Consider the following 21,486-nt stretch of genomic DNA (forward strand, 5'->3'; position numbering starts at 1 on the left):
CCCTTGAGCTCTGCATCAAAGGCAGCTCTGCTGTGGGCTCTGCAGATAAGGGCCGCCCTCTTGGGGCAGGCAGAAAAAGGGCGACTGGGCTTCCAGGAGCAGCCGCCAACCACCCCAGCCTCCTTCTGCCTTCCCTGCTCCTGGGGGAAAGAAGCTGAGACACCCCCGGGGAGCCACCTCAGGCCTCTGTCTGGGATGCTCCCTCCACCCCTCTTCCTGACCCTCCTGACAGGTCTGCCTCCAGGGTCACATCTTTGCAGGCGACGGTGTAGCTCCCCAGGGTGTCCAGTTGCCTGGAACCACATCTCTGTTGCTTGTCCTTGCAGCCTCAGAGCCCAGCACCTGCTCAACGAATGGACAGCTGTGCTATGGAGCAGGTGGGAGGTCGGGGCAGGCTGCTGGAGGAAATGACATCCAAGCCGGGACCTGGAGCATGAATGACCAGAGTCAGACGCATGAAAATGGGAAGAGAGGGTGCAATGGTTAGGAGGTGAGGGGCCCCAAATCATTCAGGTGGTCTGGACTGGAGAGAGTCAGAGAGGGAGCCAGAGATGGCAGGAAGGGGGCTTCCCCGAGGGCTCAGTGGTAAGGGATCCACCTGCCAGGGCAGGAGACACAGGCTCGACCCCTGGTTCAGGAAGATGTGACAGCTGCTGAGCCCGCGCTCCACAGCTGCTGAGCCTGCGTGCCCGAGGGCCCACGCTCCTCAGCAAGAGCCGGCGCCGCAGCGAGAAATTCCCACGCCGCAGCTAGAGAGCGGCTCCCACTTGCTGCAACTAGAGAAAAGCCTAGCAGTCATGGAGACCCAGCGCAGCCATAAGTAAACAAATAAATAAAGCCATTTTTTAAAGAAAGAAATGGCCGGAGAGATTCTGAGGCCAGATGATGTGGTGCACCCGTCACGACGCCCAGAGAGCCAAGGCCACCATCTGAGCAAGACTTCCCTAAATCAAGGATCCCAGGGATGGAGGAAGAAGCTGTGATGCGAGCCAGGGCTGCCCAACACTGAGGGCCCCGTCTCCCCTGTGGCCTCGACGAATACCCTCTCCCCCTAGTTGTGCAGCGCAGCTCCAGCACCAGCCATGAGTTTGCAGAGAGGGCGGAAACCCAGAGGCACTGCCCAGCAGGAAGCGGCATCCACCCCATAAGAGGCCAGGCCCAGAAAGACCACGGCCAAGGGAGCTGAGCGTGGGAATGAGGCCGGGCGCCAATCCCCCCAGGAGCATCTCCAGCGGTGGGCGTGGCAAACTGGGGGTCACAAGGGCAGCAGTGGTCCTGCTGAGACTCCCTGTGAGCAAAGAGAAGGTCTCCGTGCTTTCTGGGACAAAGCAAGTCTTTCCAAGACTTGCGCCGGCCATGCGAACCACAGGGGTGGGCCCAGCAAAGGCCGGTTTTCTGCTGCTTTTCCCTCCTCCAGGGACCAAACCTGCGCGTATCGGCAATTCCAGCCTCCGCCTCTTCTCCAGCCGTGGAAAGTGATATGTCTTATTGCAATTAGCCTTTTCCTGATTCCTGGCGAAGTTCTGCATCTTTTCACTTGTTTACTGGCCATTTGTTTTTCTCTGACTGGGAATTGCCTGTCCACATCTTTTGCTCATTTTTCTTATTGATGTGTAGGAGCTCTTTGCACATCAAGAGAGGAGCAGAGAAGCAGCCTTCTCCTGGGGCAGACCCTCAGGGCTTCCCTTAAGGGTCCTGGGCCCAGGAAAGGGAGGAGGATTTGAAGGGGGGGGGGTCCCACTGCATCTGTACACCTCATCCAGCTCCCGGCGGACCAACTCTGCTCGGAGACGAAGCACCTTCTGCAGGTGGGAGCCCCTGCCAGGCTGGCATTGCAGCTGGCAAAACCCAGAGGATTGATTTTTTTTTTTTTACTACACTGCCCCGTGGCTGGCGAGGTGCCCTGGATGGCACCCGAGAGGAGGCAGCTGGTATAGAGGGATGTCAAGGAAGAAGCGATAACTATCAGTAGCCAGCCCAGTTCAGTGGGAACCAGTTGATAAAGGTGTCAGGCCCTGAAGCCTCAGGCCGACCCTCCCGACAGAATTCCAGGGCCCTCTCTGGTGCACACCATCCCTGCCCCGCTTCCAGCTATGTGTGTGTACATGTTCAGTCGCTCAGTCATGTCCAACTCTTTGCAATCCATGGACTGTAGCCCACCAGGCTCCTCTGTCCATGGAATTTTCAGGCAAGAATACTAGAGCAAGTTGCCAGTACTGGCACCACAACTGCTGAGCCTGTGTGCCCTAGGGCCCATGCTCCTCAACAAGAGAAGGCACTGCAATGAGAAATTCACACACCTCGACTAGAGAGCGGCTCCCACTTGCTGCAACTAGAGAAAAAGCCTACGCAGCGACAAAGACCCAGCACAGCCATAAATAAATAAATAAAATCATTTTTTTTTTAAAGAAATGGCAGGAGAGATTCTGAGGCCTGGGTGTGTACCAGTCACTTCCCCAGCAAGTTGCTAGAGGATCTTCTTGATCCAGGGATCAAACCTGCATCCCTTGCACTGGCAGGCAGATTCTTTACCACTACACCACCAGAGAAGCCCCTTCCAGCCAAGACAGTCAACAAAGAGTGACCCAGGCGTGGACAGAGTTGAGCCCTGGCCCTTCACCCTCGGCCACCTGACCTTTCAGGGCCAGAAGCAACCCTGTGGTTCACTCCCCTCCAGCACTTTCCGTATTTCAGTGGACAAACATAGCAGGCCATAAAACTGATTTCCAAAGTCTATAAAGGCGATAACATTTAGCCCGGAAGAATAAAGTCCCTCCTTCCCAGGGGTAACGGCTGCCAAGAGCCCTGGCAGGGCCCTTTCTGTAGCTGGGGTGGCAGGCACCGGGACCAGCCTGCAGACATCCCTATACCAGGTGGCAAACGACCACCCGGGTTTGCGCCTGGGAGGCTGCAAACCTCCTGCTCACCTTTACCCTGACGGCCCCCAAAACCAGAGAGAGCGCACCGGCACCCTGGGGCCACCCCTCTCCCACCTGTCACTAAGCTTCCGGCAGAAGAGCCAGACCACAGATTGCAGGCCACCGTCCTGGTGCCGGCCAAGGCCACCCCTCTGCTCTGCGCCATGCTTGGGTGAACCTCCCAGGAGGACAAAGCTGCCACAACCTCCACGTAAGAGAAGGGGGATGGGGTGCCCTAACCTCCCCCAAGCTCTCCAAACACCCCATCCTGGGCTGACGCCGTGCGCATTCACAGACACCTAGAACGACATGGGGTTACCATGGGCCCACTGCCCTCACTCACTCACTCATTCAAGGGTGACGTGACCCAGTGGAAAGTACCCAGGATCTGGTTCAAGCTTCCTGGCTGGAGATTAGTCACCAGCTTTCCAGGCTGAAAAGCGACCCGCCAGGTCATTGTTACGCTGATTACCCTGGTCAGCTGGACCAGCAGAGGACCATGGTCTGGAGCTGTGGGGCAGGAGGCTGGGCCAGGATGAGGGCAAAGTGCCAGGGGCAGGCCTGCCAGCCAGAGGGGAGGGAGCCTGTCTGGAGACAGGGGGATAGACAAAATGACCCCAATAAGCCCTTTCCAGGCAAGGATGAAACAGGGTCAGGAGACGAGGCTTCCAGGCCCTATTTTTTTTAATGCCACCCTCGGGACAAATCTATGTGCAGCCAACAGATCCACATGCAAGGGTGAAGGAGGGACCCCTCCCAGGGCTGTGGGGACCTCACTCCTCCTCCTTCTCCAGGGTTAAAGCACATTACGATATGGAATTAGTTACGGGCTCAGCCTCCAGCTTCACCACAAAGAGGTGGAGAGAAATAAGGCTCTTCTCATCAAGGATGCCCCCCCGCAACGGGGCCCCCAGAGTACCTGTGGGAACACGTGAGGTGCGCAGACGGGGTGCCAGCTCCGGGGGCTCTCCAGGCTGGCTGCGGGGCTGAGAGGCGGCATTTGCATGGAGAGCCTCTGGCTCTGGAATGTATGCAGCTGCCTGGGTGTAATTCCTAAGGCGAGACGAATCTCCAGGCCACTTTTCTCAGCAGGAACAAGTCCTTCCTTCAAATCGATGGTGACACATTTTTAAACTCCGATATTAAGGAGGGAAAGATTTTGCCGGCCCCCTGGGGGCAACCCTTATTAGTCACTGGCTCATCTGAGAGAAATCACACTGGCAGACCCAGTGCGCCTACGCGAGGCAAGAGGCCCAGAGGCCAGGCCACTGACAGGGAATGGAAGGCGACAAATAAGAGGGCAGAGGGTCCTCCCAAGTCGGGAGCAAAGCTGCAAGGGGGGGTGCACTTAGAGACGGGGTCTGGAGCAAGGGGTGAAGCAACCGTAGGCAGATAAAGAATAGCTGGCAAGGGTGGCAGAAGGAGAGGAGAAAGTAGGAGAAAGAGGCATGAAGCTGAAATACAGGTAGATTTCCAAGTTTAGAGTCACAGAACCAAAATCTTATTTCCCATTTTGCTATGGCTGCCAGGAAGCTCAAAGCCATTTTCCTTCTTAAAAAATGTATTTATGATTTATTTTTGGTGGTGCTAGGTCTTCACTGCTGCCCTTGTTGTACAACTTTCTCTAGTTGTAGCTAGCGGAGGCTACTCTTCATTGCCGTGCACGGACTTCTCATTGCGGTGGATTCTCTTGTTGCAAAGTGTGAGCTCTAGGACACGCGGGCCTCAGCAGCCATGGGACATGGTCTTTAGCTGCTCTGCGGCATGTGGAATCTTCCCAGACCAGGGATCGAATCCGTGTTTCCTGCATCGGCAGGTGGATTCTTAACCACTGGACCACCAGGGAGGTTCATGGCCACTTTTCGTACACAGTAGAAATAGAGTTGTTACAGAGGCCTAGTTTTGAGGTGTCTTCTGGATGGGGCCAAGGTAAATACCAGGAGCCAAGCTGCCCAAGCAGCCACCAAGAGCATAAAATACAAGGGCAGGTATGAACCGTGGGCCCTGGTTCGAGCAGGCACCAGCATTCCACGGGCTGAGAAGACCCGGGAACGAGGCAAGAGGCTGGCAGGTCAGACAGCACGTGCCAAGAGCATTCAGGCCAGAGGGTTCCAGGTGTGGCCAGGAGCACAGGGCACATTTCTATCAATGCCCAGGCCAGCATCCTCCTTGTCACTTCTTTTTATTCCTGTTTTAATGGTTCCTCGGTTTTATTATACCTGTTTTTCAGTGGAAATAGGTAGCTTAAACATTCTTAAAAAAAAAAATCAATTCCAGTTCAAACGCCTACTTGCTCGGCGGTAACAGTCACCATTTATTGAGTTCCAATGACTTGCCAGGTATTTGCATGCATCTCCATCCCCCAAACCACCTTCAGAGAGGGCGTCACTCTCCCGGGTTTACAGACGAGGAAACCGAGGCTCAGAGGGGAGGCGTATGCTGCGCAAGGTCACAGGGGCTTGAAACCAGCTGCGGCAGCCCTAGTCCCTGGCGTGTCCCCACTCCCACCCCCTGAGCCCCAGAGCCCAGCACCCTGCTCCACGAACCAAACAGGGCTTCCATCTGCCTTGTTAGGAGGGAGACGAGGCTGAGTCAAGGTCAAAGCTGGGGAGGCTGAGAGGTGGTCAGTGATCCACAGAGTTCCATCACCCCCCACCCCAGCCCTGCCTGCATTACTCTGGTCCCTTCTCTGCCAAACCCCAAGGCTTCAGCTGGAACCACCCCAGCTTCCCGTGACCCGTGAGCCTCACCAGCAGGTTCTCCGCCGGCTGCCAGGCTGGCCTTAGTGCCTTTGACGGAGCTGTAAAGCTCCCGTCGCAAATGTCAATTCTGGGCCATTTGCTTCGCAGATTTCAATGTTCCTGTTTCTCCTCAACAAGGCAGCTCTTGCTTCTCAAAAGGGATGTGGCGTTTGATGATGTTTAAACCTACGTGAAATACAGCCAGGCGGCGACAATGAAACAGACGCGGGCCCCTGCCGGCAGGGGGACGGCTGACTGCCGGGCCTCTCTCTTCCCACACGCTCCGCAGCAGCCACCGCAGCTCAGCTCCTATTTTTACAGCAATTACAATGTCCGAAGAGGGGGAGGAAGCGGCAATGCGGAGGAGGAGGGTGGGTACCACTGTACAAGGACCACTTGTTGCCTTTGGGTGTGGGTGATCTGATGGGGATTCAACGAACGAAAGCAGGTGATGCCAACCGGCCATGCCCATCCCTTGCCGCCACCCTCTCGGGGCCACCCAGCCCCACTGGGGCCACCCAGGTCCACAACCAAGTACGTGATCTCCCCCGGGAGCTACAGCCCAAGCTCCTGGCTTCCAAGTCCTCACTGGCTTCGGACACTTCCGCAAGGACATAAAAAGCTGCAGTCCCTCCCCTGCCCAGTAAGCAAGGCAGGGGAGCCCCTCCTCCACGGCTGTGCCCAGTGGGCAGGACTGCTTCCACCCAACAGCCCTCGCCGAGATGCATCGTTAGTTCCCGTCCTTTTCTGTCCCCTCTGGGGACGTGCTCTGCAGATATTCTCAGGCGCCCCGCCTCCACAGATGGGCACCAGCCATGTGCCAGCCCTGTCCACGGATGGAGACCTGGGGTCAGTGGGTCCTGCCGCTGCCCTCCAGGGGCTCCAGTCTAGTGGGTGGTACAGTGAGATGCTTCACTCACAAGAACAGTACTCAGCATTTACTGACCCCTCCAGTGTGCAAGGCACTTTCTCCTCTCAATCTTCCCCTGGGGTGCACACTGGAAACAGACCTGGAGGAGCAGCAGGTGGAAGCAGATTTTATCCCAGTCTTTCGATATTTTGTGAGCAGCCTCCAAGGACAGCCAGTGCTGCACCTGTGGGGGCCCTCCAGGCCTGCCCCCAGCCCCACTAGGACAGCTGCACCCTATCAGTGATAAATCAAGACTGCGGGGCGGCGGGGGGTGGAGTGTAATTTCCCTGGTGGTCCAATGGTTGGGACTCCTTGCTTTCACTGATGGGGCGAGGGTTCAATTCTTGATTGGGGAACTAAGATCCCACAGGTTGCTCGGTGTGGTCAAAAAAATAATAATAAGATTGCAGGGAAAGGGAACCAGTGATGGGGTCACTGCTGCCAGCAGGGCCTGAGAAAACATCAGCACAAATAATTTACAAAGTAACTAAATGAGCCCCAAAGGTGAGCTTCTGAAATGCAAGAAGACCCCAAGGAGGAGAGAGGAGGGGAGGGCTGGTGGCTTCAGTTCTTCCAGTTAAGCAGAGTCCGCCAAGTGCTAACAAGAGAGCTTCAGTCAACACTCCACCCCACCCCTGGGAAGGGGACAGCCCCCGGCCGGGGCTGTTCCCATGTGACACACACCAGTCCCAACAAAAGCAGAGCAGAGGGGAGGGGGGCCAGCCCACCTGCCCTGCGTGTTCATGGTCCAGAGACCCCAAGTCCTTCCTGGCAGTCAGGAAGGGCCCTCCTCAGCTGCCTTGGGCCCAGCAAGTGCTCAGCCCACCACAGGGAGGCCAGGAAGGTGCTGGTGCACAGCAGGCCCGGCTCCACGGAAGCCGCCACTGCAGCGGGCACAGAGCCGGCACTTCCTGGGCTTCCTCTATCCCAGACGTCACCATGCTGAGTGCCCCCTACAAACTGTCTCCTTTCAAACTCACAACAATCCAGGACACCCGGTCCTGGAACACTTATATCCCCATTTCACAGAAAGAAAACTGAGGCTCAGAAAGGTGAAGGAGCTTGCCTGAAGCCACACAGCCGGTGCACAGTGGAGCCAGGACTCATGCCCAGGACTCTCCAACCGCAATGTCCTGAGTTGGAGACTCCAGAGCTGATGGGGCTGTCTAGAGAGTGGGACGTAAGAGGGCGGGGGGCGGGGGTGGGGGCGCTGCGTCCTCTGACTCTCTTCTAGGTCATACTCATTCTAAGGGCTGATGCTGAAGCTGAAGCTCCAATAATTTGGCCACCTGATTGCAAAGAGCCGACTCATTGGAAAAGAGCCTGAAGCTGGGAAAGACTGAAGGCAAAAGGAGAAGGGGGCAGCAGAGGATGAGATGGTTAGATAGCATCACTGACTTAATCAACATGAGTCTGAGCAAACTCTGGGAGATAGTGGAGGACAGAGGAGCCTGGCATGCTACAGTCTATGGGGTCATAAAGAATCAGGCACAATTCAACAACTGAATAACAACATATCCTAAAGGCCACCCCAAGCTGGGACCAGGCCAGGTCTCACCCAGGAGCCCCCAAAGTCAGACTCTGACATGTGTGTGAGCCCACCCTAGGGGTCTGGTGAAAGCGTGACAGCGTTAGTTGCTCAGTCATATCCAACTCTGAGACTCCATGGACTGTAACCCGCCAGGGTCTTCTGTCCATGGGATTTGATGGCTTACAGTGAACAGTGTGGGATTCGTGATCTCTGAAGAAGATCTGGTTTCGGGACCAGGGACCAGCTCTTGATCACTCAAGAGCTTCTGTGTAACAGAGTTTTATTAAAGTAAAAAAGGGACACAGAAAGCTTCTGACACAGACATCAGAAAGGGGATGGAGAGTGCCCCCTGCTAGTTTCAGCAAGCTGTTTTACGTCTGTTAGAAAGCTATTAATCAGATAAGAGAGACACCTCAAGGCTGAGGGAGTTTCCCCAGGCCCCTCTCCCACAATACGCATTTTTAAGAGAGGATGGCATGAGGTGTCATCCCCCAGCCATGAAACAATTGATATGAATATTGGTTTGTGGAGCTATTATCAGCCCAAGGTTTGAGAAAAGGAAAAAAGTTAGTCCTAGGTGGAACCATTTTGAAGAAAGGCAAATTCCAAAGCAAATACATAGCTTAAGAAAAACATTTCCATAAGGAAAAAAACAAAACAAAACATGCATCGGTTAGCTCAAGGTTTGAGAAAAGTTACATTCAGGTGGAACCAGGTGTCATTATAGCAACACAGAATTTTACGAGACACTTGCAGCCTATTTCCTCCATTTGGAGACCCTTGGCCTTCCTGCCTGTTACCCTCTCAGATTCTCTAGGCAAGAATACTGGGGTGGGTTGCCATTCTCTTCTAGAGGGGACTTCTCGACCCAGGGATCGAACTCGAGTCTCCTGCACTGCAGGCAGATTCTTGACCATCTGAACCACCAGCGAAGCCCAGCGGTCTAGAGAAAACAGATTCATCTCAACATCCCTGCAAACAGCACTGTCTGCAGAGCTGCCTGTTGAGAGACAGGGAAGAAGCCCCCAGTTTCCAGAGGGACCTCTGGCTCTCACAGCCGCTTCACCTCCTAGGGACACAGGGCACCCATGCGTTAAATGGCAGGCAAGCCACAGCCTCCTGGGGAGGCCCAAAGTCGACCGGGCAGCCCTTTGCCAAGGCGCTGGCGGATCATTCGGGAAGAGCGAGCCAAGGCCTGCAGATCCAGCCCTTTTCATGCTTGGCCAATTTAATGGTCCCCATTAATTTCAAAACACACACATTCCCACAAGCTCCGGCCTCCTCAGCTCAGTGCCCAAGGTGGAGAGCACGCTGGGGACACAGACGGGCACACAGGTGTGGGTGAGGCCAGGCGTCCTCAAGGACAAGAGGAGCCGGGAGGAAGAGGCTTGGGGCCCCTCGGCAGGGGGTGGTGGGCGGCGGAGCCCTGCCCCCACCCCTATTTCCTGACCAATTGCTCCTGGTGATGGGGAGAAAAAGACGCAGGAGGACGGGCATGCTAAAGAGTGACCCTGAGCAGGTCACTGTCCCTCTCTGGGTTTCCCTACGACAGTCTTGGCGGCAGGCCAAGGTCACTGAGCCTCACACTGAGCCAGGAACCTCACCAGCAGCATCCTCACCTACACGAGGCTTTAGTCCCTTCCCGCCGACTTCTACGACCAGAGGGGCTGCGCAGGGCCTGGGCTGGGGCAGCTGACGTCCCCGCAGCCCAGGGGGGAAATCACTGGTTCCTCTGGTCCCTCCTGCTGTCACACCAACTCTCAAGGACATGCAGTCACTCATTCACTCAACAAACGTTTACTGAGTCTCAGCACAAAGAGTCAACCGGTCCAAGGTCCACAGCCCACCATCACGTTCCCTCTGGAAAGACAGAACAATCTGACCGTTAAAGGGAAACTTGGCAGAAGAGCTTGGGGGGAAAGGACCTGCCGGGATCCTGAAGTCCTGCCCGTTGGCCAGAGCTCGGCTCACTGGACCAGGCCCTGCGAGCCCTCGAGGGAATCTCAATAATTCAGGAAAGATCCATCATTTATGAATTTACGTAACCGCTTCTCGACCTTGTGGAAACGAGCCGCCCTCCTCCTGCAGTGGTGGAAATCAGGCCTTGGCACTGTCTCCAGTGTCCTGGGCTTTCTAATGTGGGGGAGGGGGCTACCTGCAGTCCACGCCTCTCTGTTGGCCACTCAGCCCCTCACCCCTAGACTGGACCCAAAGGGAGCTTCTGAAAATGCAAGTTTGATGACGTCCCTCTCAAACCCCAAGATCGAAAGATGAGGGTTTAATTCCTGGCTCGGCCTTTTCACCAAGCGCTGCGTCCCACGCGTGCCTCCGTCTCCTCGTCTGTAAGCTGGGGGAACACGAGTGCCAGCCTCAGAAATGAGATGATATGTGCAGTGTGGGGGCAGCCCCCGGCCCAGGGGGAACAGGCAAAGGCTCACTGCCTCCAGCCCAGAAGCAGGGCTTGGCGGGGGGCGCTCGGGGCAGGCACTGGGCCACAGGACAGGGAAGCCACAGGAGTTGCAGCCCACCACAAGGCCTCGAGGGGCCAATGAACCCGGATCCTTCTTTCCTGCACTGACCACCCACCACGCCCCATTTCTGCCCCACTTCTCTACGTCCCTGCAGGGAGGACAGATGACAACACACCCAACCTGGGGGCTCAGATTTTCAAACCAGAAAAGAAAAAGGGACAAAGAGAAGGTCGTCCTAGCTACTCTTTAAAAAGGTGTGTGTGGGGGGAAGCACTTCCTGGAGGCTCTGGAGTCTGGCAAACCTCCCCTATCTGTGCCACTCCTGTTTAACTGTGTGGCATCAGGCAAGTGGCTTCAAGTCTCTGAACCTCCAGCTTCTCATCAACACCATGGGGCTGATATAATAAAACCAAGAGGCCAGGAGACGTAGCATGGGGTATGGATATACCAGCGGAAGAAACCCTCAGCTCAGAACCCACCGTGGCTCATTCCTAGCCCCCAGAGTTTCCCCTGAGTCCCACCTCCTCACCCCTCCCTGCAAGTGCTCTCCCTTTCTCCCCTTGTTATATCCTTATCTGACTTCTGACTCAGATCCCCACTTCTCAGCTCAAGCGCCGCCTCCTCCAGGCAGCCTTCCAGGTTGCCTTCCACCCCTGCAGGTGTGACTCCCATCCCTCAGACACTCTGCTATCTGTTTCCATTCCATTCGCACGTTCCACTCTGCATTTGAGGACTGAGATTGAGTCTTTCGTAGCCCAGGGCTTACCCCAGTGCCTGGTATACAACAGGCCTGCCGTGTCTGTCTGCTGAACGAGTGAATGAAAAGCTACACAGGAGTTCAAATTCCAGCTCGGTCACCTGCCCAGCTGGGGCATGTTATCTCGTCCTCTGAGCCTCAGTTTGATCACTGAAGATGGGGATCATCCCCTGCTTTGTAGGGATGCCAAGCGGTCAACATGGAGGGTGAGGCCTGTCTCACCTGCGCTCCCCAGGGGCTAGGGCCCAGTGAGGTCTCCAAGGCTCACAGGTTCCTGCCTGCCCTCCATGCCCACCGCGGGGAAGTTGCTGCTGAAGGCGGGCGGCTGCGGAGGCCAGGCCGGCCGGCAAGCCTCAGCAAACACATTTAAATCTGAAGTGACAGATAAAGCGATTTACGGCGACAGTTTAGCGTCAGATCACTTCCCACAAGGCAGTCGGCATCCCTCAGCCCCCCTGCTTGCTAGTCCATCAAGGCGGTCTCTAAATCACTGGCTCGGAGCGGTGGCCCAGGGACAGCCGGGGGCCGGGCTCCTCCGGGCCCTCCAGACAGCAGCAGGAATGAAGGGAGGGCTCTGGCTGGCTTGGGGGGAGGAGGGTGATGGAAGCAGCTGGCAAATTCTCACAAATCAAAGCCCCAAGACTTAAGGAAACAGAGCACCACTTCATGCCTTATTTTAAATAAATAAGCAGCTTAAAAACCTCCCAGAGCGGCCAGCTTGTCGCTCTGAAACATGGCTTCCCACCCGTTCCGCAGAGCCCGGGGCCCGCGTGCCTGGGCCCCTCAAAGGCTCCCCTGACCCCCTGCGCCTCCCGCCACCTCCTTGCAGAATTAATTGGTCCCTGAGGCGACGCGTGGCGCTCTGTTCAGACCGCGCTTCCACTGCTTTGTCACATTATATTCTACTTAGCTGCTCTCATGCTGACTTTCCAATACTAATTTATGGGGCCTCGCTTCGTGCTGGGCCCTCGGCCCAGGGCCGGACGGGCCTGAGTGCATGTCACCCTCAGCCCCACTCTCTGGGGTGGGGCCAACGACGCTCCATTTTTCAGATGGGGAAACAGAGGCTTGGAGACGCTGGACCGGAGGCCGCAGCATGGCCGACGGCAAAGTTAGGATTCCCAGCTAGCTCCTGGCCTCCGTGCCCACGGCCCTGGCACACCAGCCTGGGAGAGCTGGGCATGTCTGGGGGCATCTCGGTCCCATCATGTCCTGAAGGCCAAAGCTAGCAATCGGACCCTGGAAGGACCCAGAGAGGGGTCTTCCTGTGTGCCAGGACACTTCTGTCTGAGATGCGGCTGTCTGTCAGGAAGTAGGGGCCCATAAGCACCGGCTTGGTTTGCTGGGAACTTCAAGGGCACGGAAGGGACCCTCTCAAGGTCACGATGCCTCCTCTCACAGTCCTCTCCTATCTCGTGGCAAAGGAAAGACATGAACACTCCAGAAGCTGATGCACCTCACTCCCCGGGGGCGAACCCCTAGACCTGAGCTTTCTCCAGAGGAGATGCCAGCCTGGTTCTCCCCACACGCAAGGAGAGACGTGGACCAAGCTGGAGAGGCAGGCAGGCGCTGCCCCGCAGAATGGGGGCTGCAGGAGCTCTCTGGCTTATCTGGGCAGCGTGGCAGCCCAATTTAATTAAGATGGATGCCATGTGCCCCTGTGGGCAGGAGCCACAGCCAGAGCAGATGGCCGGAGCCCCAGACTCTCTCCAGGCTCTGCCTGAGCAAGTGGCCTCGGCCGGCAGCCACTGGGGCAAGTCCCAGGAGGGCCTGGGGGCCTGCACTGCACTAGGCGGGGTTGAGGGGCTTTGGTCCCGTCCCCTGGGACCTCATGCCCTGCCACCCGCCAGGCACACCCCCTTCTACTCAGCCCCAGCCCCCTCCACCTACCACATAACACACAAGAATGTGATACCCAGAACAGACCACACATGTGCATACTGTCACAGGCGCACACACAGCAAACACCCCAGTCACACATCAGACACCAGCAGAGCGGAGTGAAAACCAGTCCTGGGCTTCAGATGCCAGGGGAACGTCTGCGAAACAGCCTGAGTCGCGGAAGTCCTGAGAGAGGCCGTGGGTGGAGACCCTCTGCGGGGAGGGCAGGAGTGAAGAGGGCAGGCAGGGAGGACACCCAGGGCCCCCCCTAGGGATGGTCTGGAGACACTCCCCCCAGCCCCAGCTCTCCAGGATGGATGGGGCTCCGGGGGTGCAGACCTCTTTCTCTCACAGGCCCTTTCCAGCGGCCTGCAGGCCTCCCCCTCCACGGTCCCCGCAGCTGGAGCCAGGCCCAGGCAGGATGGCATCTTCCCCACCCTTCCCCATCTGGCCTCGGGTACAAAGAGAGATGCCCCCCCACCCTACCCCCACCCCCGCAAAAAATCCAGAAGCTCCACAGCAGACCTCAAGCCCCCAGCCCTGTCCGACCCACACAGCTCCCCATGGGCCACCGAACCCAGTGGGGTCAACGCTTCCCTTGACTTCAAAAATAAAAATTTAAAAATTCCCACCCCGAGATAATTGCTGGGCTCCTTTTGCTCATTGTGGCGGCTCGGCGGTCGGCGCTGAGAAGCAATTATTCACGGCTAATGAGTATAATCAAGTCAAATAGAATTTAATGGACACGTATTCTCTTCCTGCTTGAAACTTTACATATGAATTAAGCACATATGGTTTTCACGAGGCACAGACCAGATTTATGCAGCCCCGAAAAGCCCCGCGTTGCCGCGACTTTTATTCCGCTAATAAACAGGCTGATTTACGGGCTCTGGGGGGCGCGGGAACCGTGATCTCTGCTGCCCCCTGGTGGGCGGCAGCCGCAGGCTGAGCCAAGGCTCAGGGAGGATGCTGGAGGGTCCCCAAACTACCAAGGACCCCTGAGATTCAATCAGAGTCAAGGCCACTCAAACACCTGGTCGGAAAGACCTGAAGGGAGGGTCTGCAGGGGACGCCGGCTCTGTGTGGAAGCTCTGCTGCGTGAGCATCCCAGTTCATGAGGATCAGCTCCTAACCAGGTTCCCACCACCTGCACCATCATGCAAGCCCAGGCAAGCCCACGGAGAAGGCGAGTCCCCAGACAGGTGTGGCAAACACGGCCGGCCCCCAGTCCTGGAGAATCAAACGAAGCCAGGGCCACAGTGCTTTCCAGAGAGCACGAGAGGCCGACAGAGCCTGCCCTCCAAGCTGCCCTCGGAGTCTGGCCAGGCACGGGGGTGCTCAGGAAGAGCCATTAATCATTCCTACAACCTCGGGCAGACTCCAGAGCCCCCAGCCCGCTCTATCTGCCTCCCACCAACACCCTGCCTCGGTCCCCACACCCTCCCTCCCGCCGCCAACCATCTACCTGGCTGTGAAGGAGCTGATAAGACGTCCCACTTGTCCCTCTGGCTGCTTTGCAGATCAGAAAGAAAGGCATGGTGTTGGCCAAAAAGTTCTCTCGGGCTTTTCCATACAATGTTAAGGAAAAACTCAGTTTTTGGCCCACCTATCTGGGCAGTGAAGGACAGGGAAGCCTGGCGTGCTGCAGTCCATGGGGTCGCAAAGAGTTGGACACGGCATAGTGACGGAACCAGAACATCAGCGGGGCACCTCGCACACCCTTGCCAGTGACTGCAGGGCCAGGGGCACCAGGAGGGGCAGCCTCACAGGCCTGTGGCACTGTCCCCTCAGCCGGGGCCCCGCGGCTTGGTCCTTCCACCCCAGGCCAGCCCTCCAGGGTCCAGGCAGCAAAAAGACCCTTCTCCTCTGGGCCACTATGACTTGTCTTAGCCCTGAGTCCCCCATATGGAGACCTCCCTGCCACCCATCATCCAAGTGGCCCGAGAGAAACACAAGAGCAGAAACCCCACCTCCTCTGCTCTGAGTCAGAACTCCTGCCTTCCCGTGACTGGTCACCTGTGCTCTGAGACAGGCAATGTGGGGAGAAGGAACACCCCTGTGGCCACACAGGTCTGCGAACATCAGCGAGGAGACACACAGCAATGCCGGAAGGACAGCCCCGGCCACCGACACGCAGGCGCCGAGGGGCCGAGCTGCCCCTCTCCCCGGGTCTCTTGAGCCCTGTCACTTAGCCAGCGCAGCATGGGCACTGCCCAGAACCAGAGTCACGCGGCCATTCCACCTCGGCTAGCTCTGGGGTCCACCAATGGCTGCAAGCCCAAGGGTGAGACAAAGGAGATTCGAGACGCTCCTGGGGTGCCCAAGACTGCGCAGCTGGGCCGGGGGGGCTCGCACAGCAGAGGTTCCCTATGAGTCGAAGTCCAAGACAAGAGGGTCTGCCCAGGTCTGCGAACCTCTCTCTAACAAGGAGGCTCCTTCCTGTGCCGCCTGGTACCCACAGTGGCGAGGAGGGGGGTACAGCTCCCACTTGCCCTTGTCCCCTGAACCATGTGAGCACCCGCTGGACTTGACAGTCCCTGACAGCCCACTCCTGACCTCGGCCAGACAACCACCACCTGGAAGGATTACAACCACCTTTCTCCCGCTCCCGAGAGGGGAGAGAAACAGCAGACTCCTCAACACATCACAAGAAATGGCTGCTCAGGAAGCCAGGCATGGGCGCAGCAGCCTCTGCCCCCCAACCCTTCCCCCGACACGCTCCCCGACATGCTCCCTCGCCCGCCCCCCGTTCAGAGCGGGGCCAGGTGGGCAGGAGGCGGAAGAAGGAAAGCCGTGCTCGGGACCATCTGCAGCCCCCGAGGTCGGACCACCCCCTCTGGCCTCTGCCTTCCTGGCAGGGCCGCCCGGCGCAATTCCAGCCCAGCTCTCTCCCCTCCCGGCCGCTAATGGGTCTCAGAGCTTCGAGGCAGCTCAGCCAAGGCGTCCCTGACACGACGGGTCAGGCTTTCCACGGGGAGAGGCGTCTGCGGCGCCAGCGGGCCACCCTCAACCGGCCACCAGAGCCTCACTGGAGCCAGGTGGCGTCCGGGTGGGCCTGGCACAGGGATGAGGCGGCCGCCCGGGTCTTGGACTCAGGCCCAGCCTGAAGGCCCCACTCACCGGCGTTGACGATGGCGTCCACCTCCAGCTTGGTGATGTCACCTCGGAACAGGGAGATCTTCTCGTTGAGCTGCTTGTCCTTCTTGTATTTGGGCTCCTCCACCTTCACGGTCACCCCTGGAACAAGCAGAGGCCGAGGGGTGGTCACAGGGAGGCCCCCACGGTGGAGCAAGCCACCAGGGACCCTGGTCAGGCAAGCCCCCATCAACCGCCCTCTGCCGCCAGAGGCAGGGTGCCTCGCGGGGACCAATGACGCGATTGAGGACAGCCCACACCGACCAAGCACCTACTATGTGCAGCACACACTCATCTCCTTGAATCTTCACAGCAATGCTCCACACAGGTAGAGAAGCCATGCCATCCATCCCCATTTTACACACTGGGTCACCCAGACCTGAGGCTTCCCAGGTGGCTCAGTGGTAAAGAATCTGCCTGCCAGCGCAGGAGAGGAGGGTTCAATCCCTGGGTCGGGAAGATCCCCTGGAGAAGGAAATGGCAACCCACTCCAGCATTCTTGCCTGGACAACCCCATGGACAGAGGAGCCCTGGACTGGTGGGCTACAGCCCATGGGGTCGCAAACGAGTCGGGCACGACTCAGCAACTAAACAACATCAAACAACTGAGGCTTGGGAGCATTTCGTGACTTGGCCCGGGGTCCCGGTCACCAGTCCTGCAACGTGCAGGGCCGAGGTCCTCATGAGGACGCTGCCCTGCAGGCCACTGCACCAGGCCAGCAAGTCCCCGCTCCAGCAGCCACGGCATTGTGCATCTAAGGCTCAGTTTCCCAATGACATAACGGGGATAAGAGCCAAACCAAGGACTTCCCTGGGGTTCCGGTGGCTAAGACGCCACACATCCAGTACAGGGGGCCCAGGTTCCATCCCTAATCAGGGACCTAGATCTCGAATGCTGCCACTAAGATTCTGCACTAAAGCCAAAACCAAAGATCCCCCAGGCCGCAACGAAGACCTGGTGCAGCCAAACAAATAAATATTCTTTTAAGAAAGAAAGAAATCATTTTTCAACAAACTACCAAACCTACCTCAGGCTGAAAAGAGGTGATACTTCAAAGTGCCCGGTACAGAGCAAGCACTCATAAATGCCGCCACCCTTCTTCTCTTTGGCCTTGTCTGGATGATGCTCCCCAGATAAGGGTCTGAAGGGACCACACCACACTCAGCCAGCTGGGTCCCCAGCGCAGGGCCTACCTTTCGCCGTCTCCTTCCACGTCGGGATCTTCTTCAGCCTGACGAAGTCCCGGCAGAAGTAATGCTCCTCCCGTTGTTTGTCACTAAGGCCCTTCAGAAACGCTGCAGCGGGATGGGGCAGGAGTCAGGCGGGCGGGGAGGGGAGCAGCCCAGGGGCCTCCCCACCGCCCACAGATCTCCTGTCCACTTCCAGGGACGGCTCACTCTGTCCAAGGATGCAAAGCAGCCCTGTGCATTCACCCTTCCGAAAGCTCACAGGGAGGGCATGTGGAAGGAGGGTCCCCTGGAAGATCTTGTCCCGCCCCCTTTGTTAGGAAGGGAAATTGAGGCTCATGGAGGTGGAGGGTGCCTCAGGGGTTCAGAATTAAACTCTGCCAATTGCCAGCTGCTTCCACACCTCTGAGCCCCTAGCATCCTCATGTATAGAATGGGGATTAAGACAGCCCTTGCACAGTGATTTCAAGCTTACTCATACATGCTAAGGCCAGGCAGGTTGGTGGCACTGAATCAGTTACATCATCAATCAGTTACATCATCATTGCTGTTATGTGTAGGCAGCAGGACACAGGGAACCAGGACAACCGTCCTCCTCACAGACCGGCAGAACCAAGCAGGTGTGGTGCCTGTTTGCCGCAGGCCCCCTGTATTGCCAGAGGGCTCCCCACCCACAGATGCCCCGCTGGGGTGTCCCCAGCTTGAATCAAGGGCGTGGCTGGAATCCTCCCCATTTTACAGATGAGCAAATGGTCCCAGGAAGGTTCGGAGGCCACCTGTGGTCAGACGGCTAGTGATTTGTGTGGGAAGCTAGGCCCTCCTCATCCGCTCACAGACTCTGGGTCCACCCAGGCTGGTTCCCCTTGCTGGGCCTGGTCTTCCCTTTGGGCCGCACCAGGCAGGGGAGCAGCGGTCCAGGCTTGCGGCTCGTGGGCTCCCCCTGCCGGCCCCAGGCCACCAGGGCAGCCAGGCTCCGTCCACCCGCTCCCCTGCACCACTCCATCCAGGCTCTGCCTCTCCCTGGCAGTCCGAACACACATCAGTCAGTTAACAGGCATTTACTGAGCTCCCACCACGCACCAAGGCTTCCAAGGTGGCGCCAGTGGTGAAGAACCCAAGGCAGGAGACATAAGAGACACAGGTTCGATCCCTGGGTCAGAAAGACCCCCTGGAGAAGGAAATAGCAACCCACTCCAGTATTCGTGCCTGGAGAATCCCATGGACAGAGGAGCCTCGTGGGCTACAGTCCACGGGGTCACAAAGAGTCGGACTCGACTGAAGCAGCTTAGCACGCACGCACGAACCACGCACCAAGCCTGGGAGGCAAGGTGAGGTCTGGGGCCTGACCGAGCAGAGGGGAGGCTGGACCAGCCTCCTGGAAGAGGTACCCCCAATGTCTCCGGTCTGCCCCAAGAGCTGCAAACCACTGGAGAAAACTCCCACCAACCGAGCGGAGGCCCCCTCTAAGCTCTTCAACTCCCCCAGGTGGCCAAGGCAGCTGCTGCTTTGGAAGTGAGTCTCCCCTCCCCCTTCTCCCTCTCCAAGCCTCCTCCACTCGTCCTCCCAGTCAGACAGCTACAGGGTGCTGCCTCCCCTCCACACACACACCTGCCCACATCGCGTTCTCCTTCTCTCGGGTCAGTGGGCACGAAGGTCCATCCTCCCAGCCGACACTGCCCAGCTCACCTCCCGAGGACTCCTCCTGCGCTCCCCCTCCACCAGGCTGCCCTCAAACACCTTCTCCTGTACCCACTCTACAAAAACAGAACCCTCCCTCGACCCCGCATGCCATGCACTGTAGCTGTGGCCTCCTCTCTCTGCTCCTCTCCTCCACCGCCTACGTTCTTTCTGTCTTCACGTCCTCCTCCCCCCAACCCCACCTCTCCGTCAAGGCCAAGGTCAGAGGCACCACGCTGGCCGCTTGAACTCACTCAGTGGCCCTTCCTGGCCTCCCCTGTGTGCTCAGCACCCCCGACCCCTTCTTCCCTCTCTGGACCCCGCCTCCTGGCCCCAGGCCGCTCCCTGGCCCTCCACAGCCTCCTTGTGGCCTCCCTACTTCCTTAATCCACACCCTCCTTTCTTTTTCTTTTAAAGATTTTTTTTTTTCTTATGTAGATCACGTTTAAAGTCTCTGCTGAGTTTGTTACAAAATCGTTTCTGGCTTTTTTGAAAAATGTTTTGGCTTTCTGGCCCTAGGGAATGTGAGATCTTAGCTCAAGGATGGAACCCACACACACCCCTGCACTGGAAGGCGAAGTCCCAACCGCTGGACCACCAGGGAAGTCTCTCTCCATGGTCTTCACATCAGTTCCGTGCATCCCAAATCCCGGGCTGCACCTCCAGCTCTCATCTCTCCTGAGCATCTGCCCCCAAAGGCCTGCAGCCTGCTCTCATCCCCAAACTCTCTGCGTGCAGAACTGAACCTCAGACCCCTCCGTCCTTCCTACCTTCTCAGTGGGTGGCCCCAGACTTTGCCCAGTCTTTCCTTTCTCTTCCTTCCCCCTTCTATCCATCTGCAGACTGTCAGATTTATCCCCACACCACCATGGAAGCCAGGCCTTCTGCTTATCCCCCCCAGGGCCAAGCCTCCATCATTAACTGCTCCCTAGCAGCAGCAGCAGCAGTGCCCTCTGGAAGCCCCCACTCCCAGCTGACTTTTGGTGCCCACACTGACACAGCAGCCCAGAGATCTCAGGAACAGAAGTCAGAAGCAGTCTCTCGGTGCAAAGCTCAGCTCAAACTCCAGGTCCTTACTCACGCTTGGAGAGCCCACCTCTTTCCGCAATCTCCTCCCGGGCTACCCTGCCCACCGCACTTCAACCCTGAGCCTTCCAGTTCCCCCAGCAGCCAAGCTGTTGCCTGCCTCAGGGCCTTTGCGCCTGCTGTACCTCCCGCCTGGTCTTCCTTTACTGCCCCTCCTCCTGGCCCTCCCCCTCCCCAGAATAGCTGCCTGCCCTACCATCTGTGTTCTGCTTGACCCTGGCTGTATGCAGGCTGGTGGTATTTATGCTGGATTCCCAGCACCGGGCACAGCATAGGGCACATGTGGGGGTCCCTGGGGTGAATCAGTGCACCAAGGATCTGAGACCTGAAGGCTGAGGGCAAGTTTGCTGAAAGGACGGGGTCTTCTGGGAGGAGGGAGCAGCACGTTCAAAAGCCTTGATGTAGGAGAGAGCGTTTGCGTGGGGAATGGAGCGAGATCTAGAGCAGCTGGACTGGGGAGCAAACGCTAGGCTCTGGGTGCCTCCCCAGCTTGTCCGAGGCCCATGCTGGCCCAGCGCCCAGCTGTGCAGGGGTTTCCACTCCGCTCTTGCTCCTTGGTCCCCCAGGTCTGGGCTCATGCCCCCCGACTGTCGTGTTCATGGGCAAGGCGCTCACCCTCTCAGCCTCAGTTTTCTCATCTCTAGAATAGGGGCAAGGAAGGCCCTCCCCAGCACCCGAGCTTGCTGTGAGCGAGAAGGTAGCTATGAAAACGCAGAGGAAGCCGTCGGCGCCATCCACGCATCAGACACACTCACTCCTTCCTGGGAGTGAGATCTGTTGTTGCTGCTCAGGCGCTAAGTCCTGTCTGACTCCTTGTGACCCCATGGACTGCAGCCCGCCAGGCTCCTCTGTCCATGGACTTCTCAGGCAAGAATACTGGAGTGGGTTGCCATTCCCTCCTCCAGGGGATCTTCCTGACCCAGGAATCGAAGCCAAGTCTCCTGCACTGCAGGCAGGTTCTTCACCATCCGAGCCACCAGGAAAGCCCTTTTAAGTTATCTGGGTCCCCATGTTTGTCCTCTTGCACAGCTGTGACCAAAGACCCACCCCCACCCCGAGGCCTCAGGATGCTCGAGAACCAGTGCTCACAGCCAGCTGGACTGTGGCCAATGAAAGCCCATGCTGTGACACCGGAGGGGCTGGTCCAAGGCGACCCCCAGGACTCCCACAGCGGAGTTCCTTGAGCTGGGG

At 57.7% G+C, this 21,486-nt stretch overlaps 1 protein-coding gene across 5 annotated transcripts in view; it reads right to left on the minus strand.

Annotated features, from left to right (window-relative positions):
* Positions 1–21,486, minus strand: part of MACROD1 (mono-ADP ribosylhydrolase 1) — a 154,653-nt gene that overhangs the window by 126,556 nt on the left and 6,611 nt on the right. For all 5 annotated transcript variants that reach the window (XM_042238337.2, XM_042238338.2, XM_027959283.3 and 2 more), the window contains exons 2-3: positions 17,539–17,640; positions 16,330–16,446 (exon numbers count right to left, since the gene is read on the minus strand). In XM_042238337.2, the coding sequence (XP_042094271.1) occupies positions 16,330–16,446; positions 17,539–17,640 (219 nt within the window). The remainder of the gene's footprint in view (positions 1–16,329; positions 16,447–17,538; positions 17,641–21,486) is intronic.

Source organism: Ovis aries, chromosome 21 (genome assembly GCF_016772045.2).
Source record: "Ovis aries strain OAR_USU_Benz2616 breed Rambouillet chromosome 21, ARS-UI_Ramb_v3.0, whole genome shotgun sequence".
Classification (NCBI taxonomy): Eukaryota; Metazoa; Chordata; class Mammalia; order Artiodactyla; family Bovidae; genus Ovis; species Ovis aries.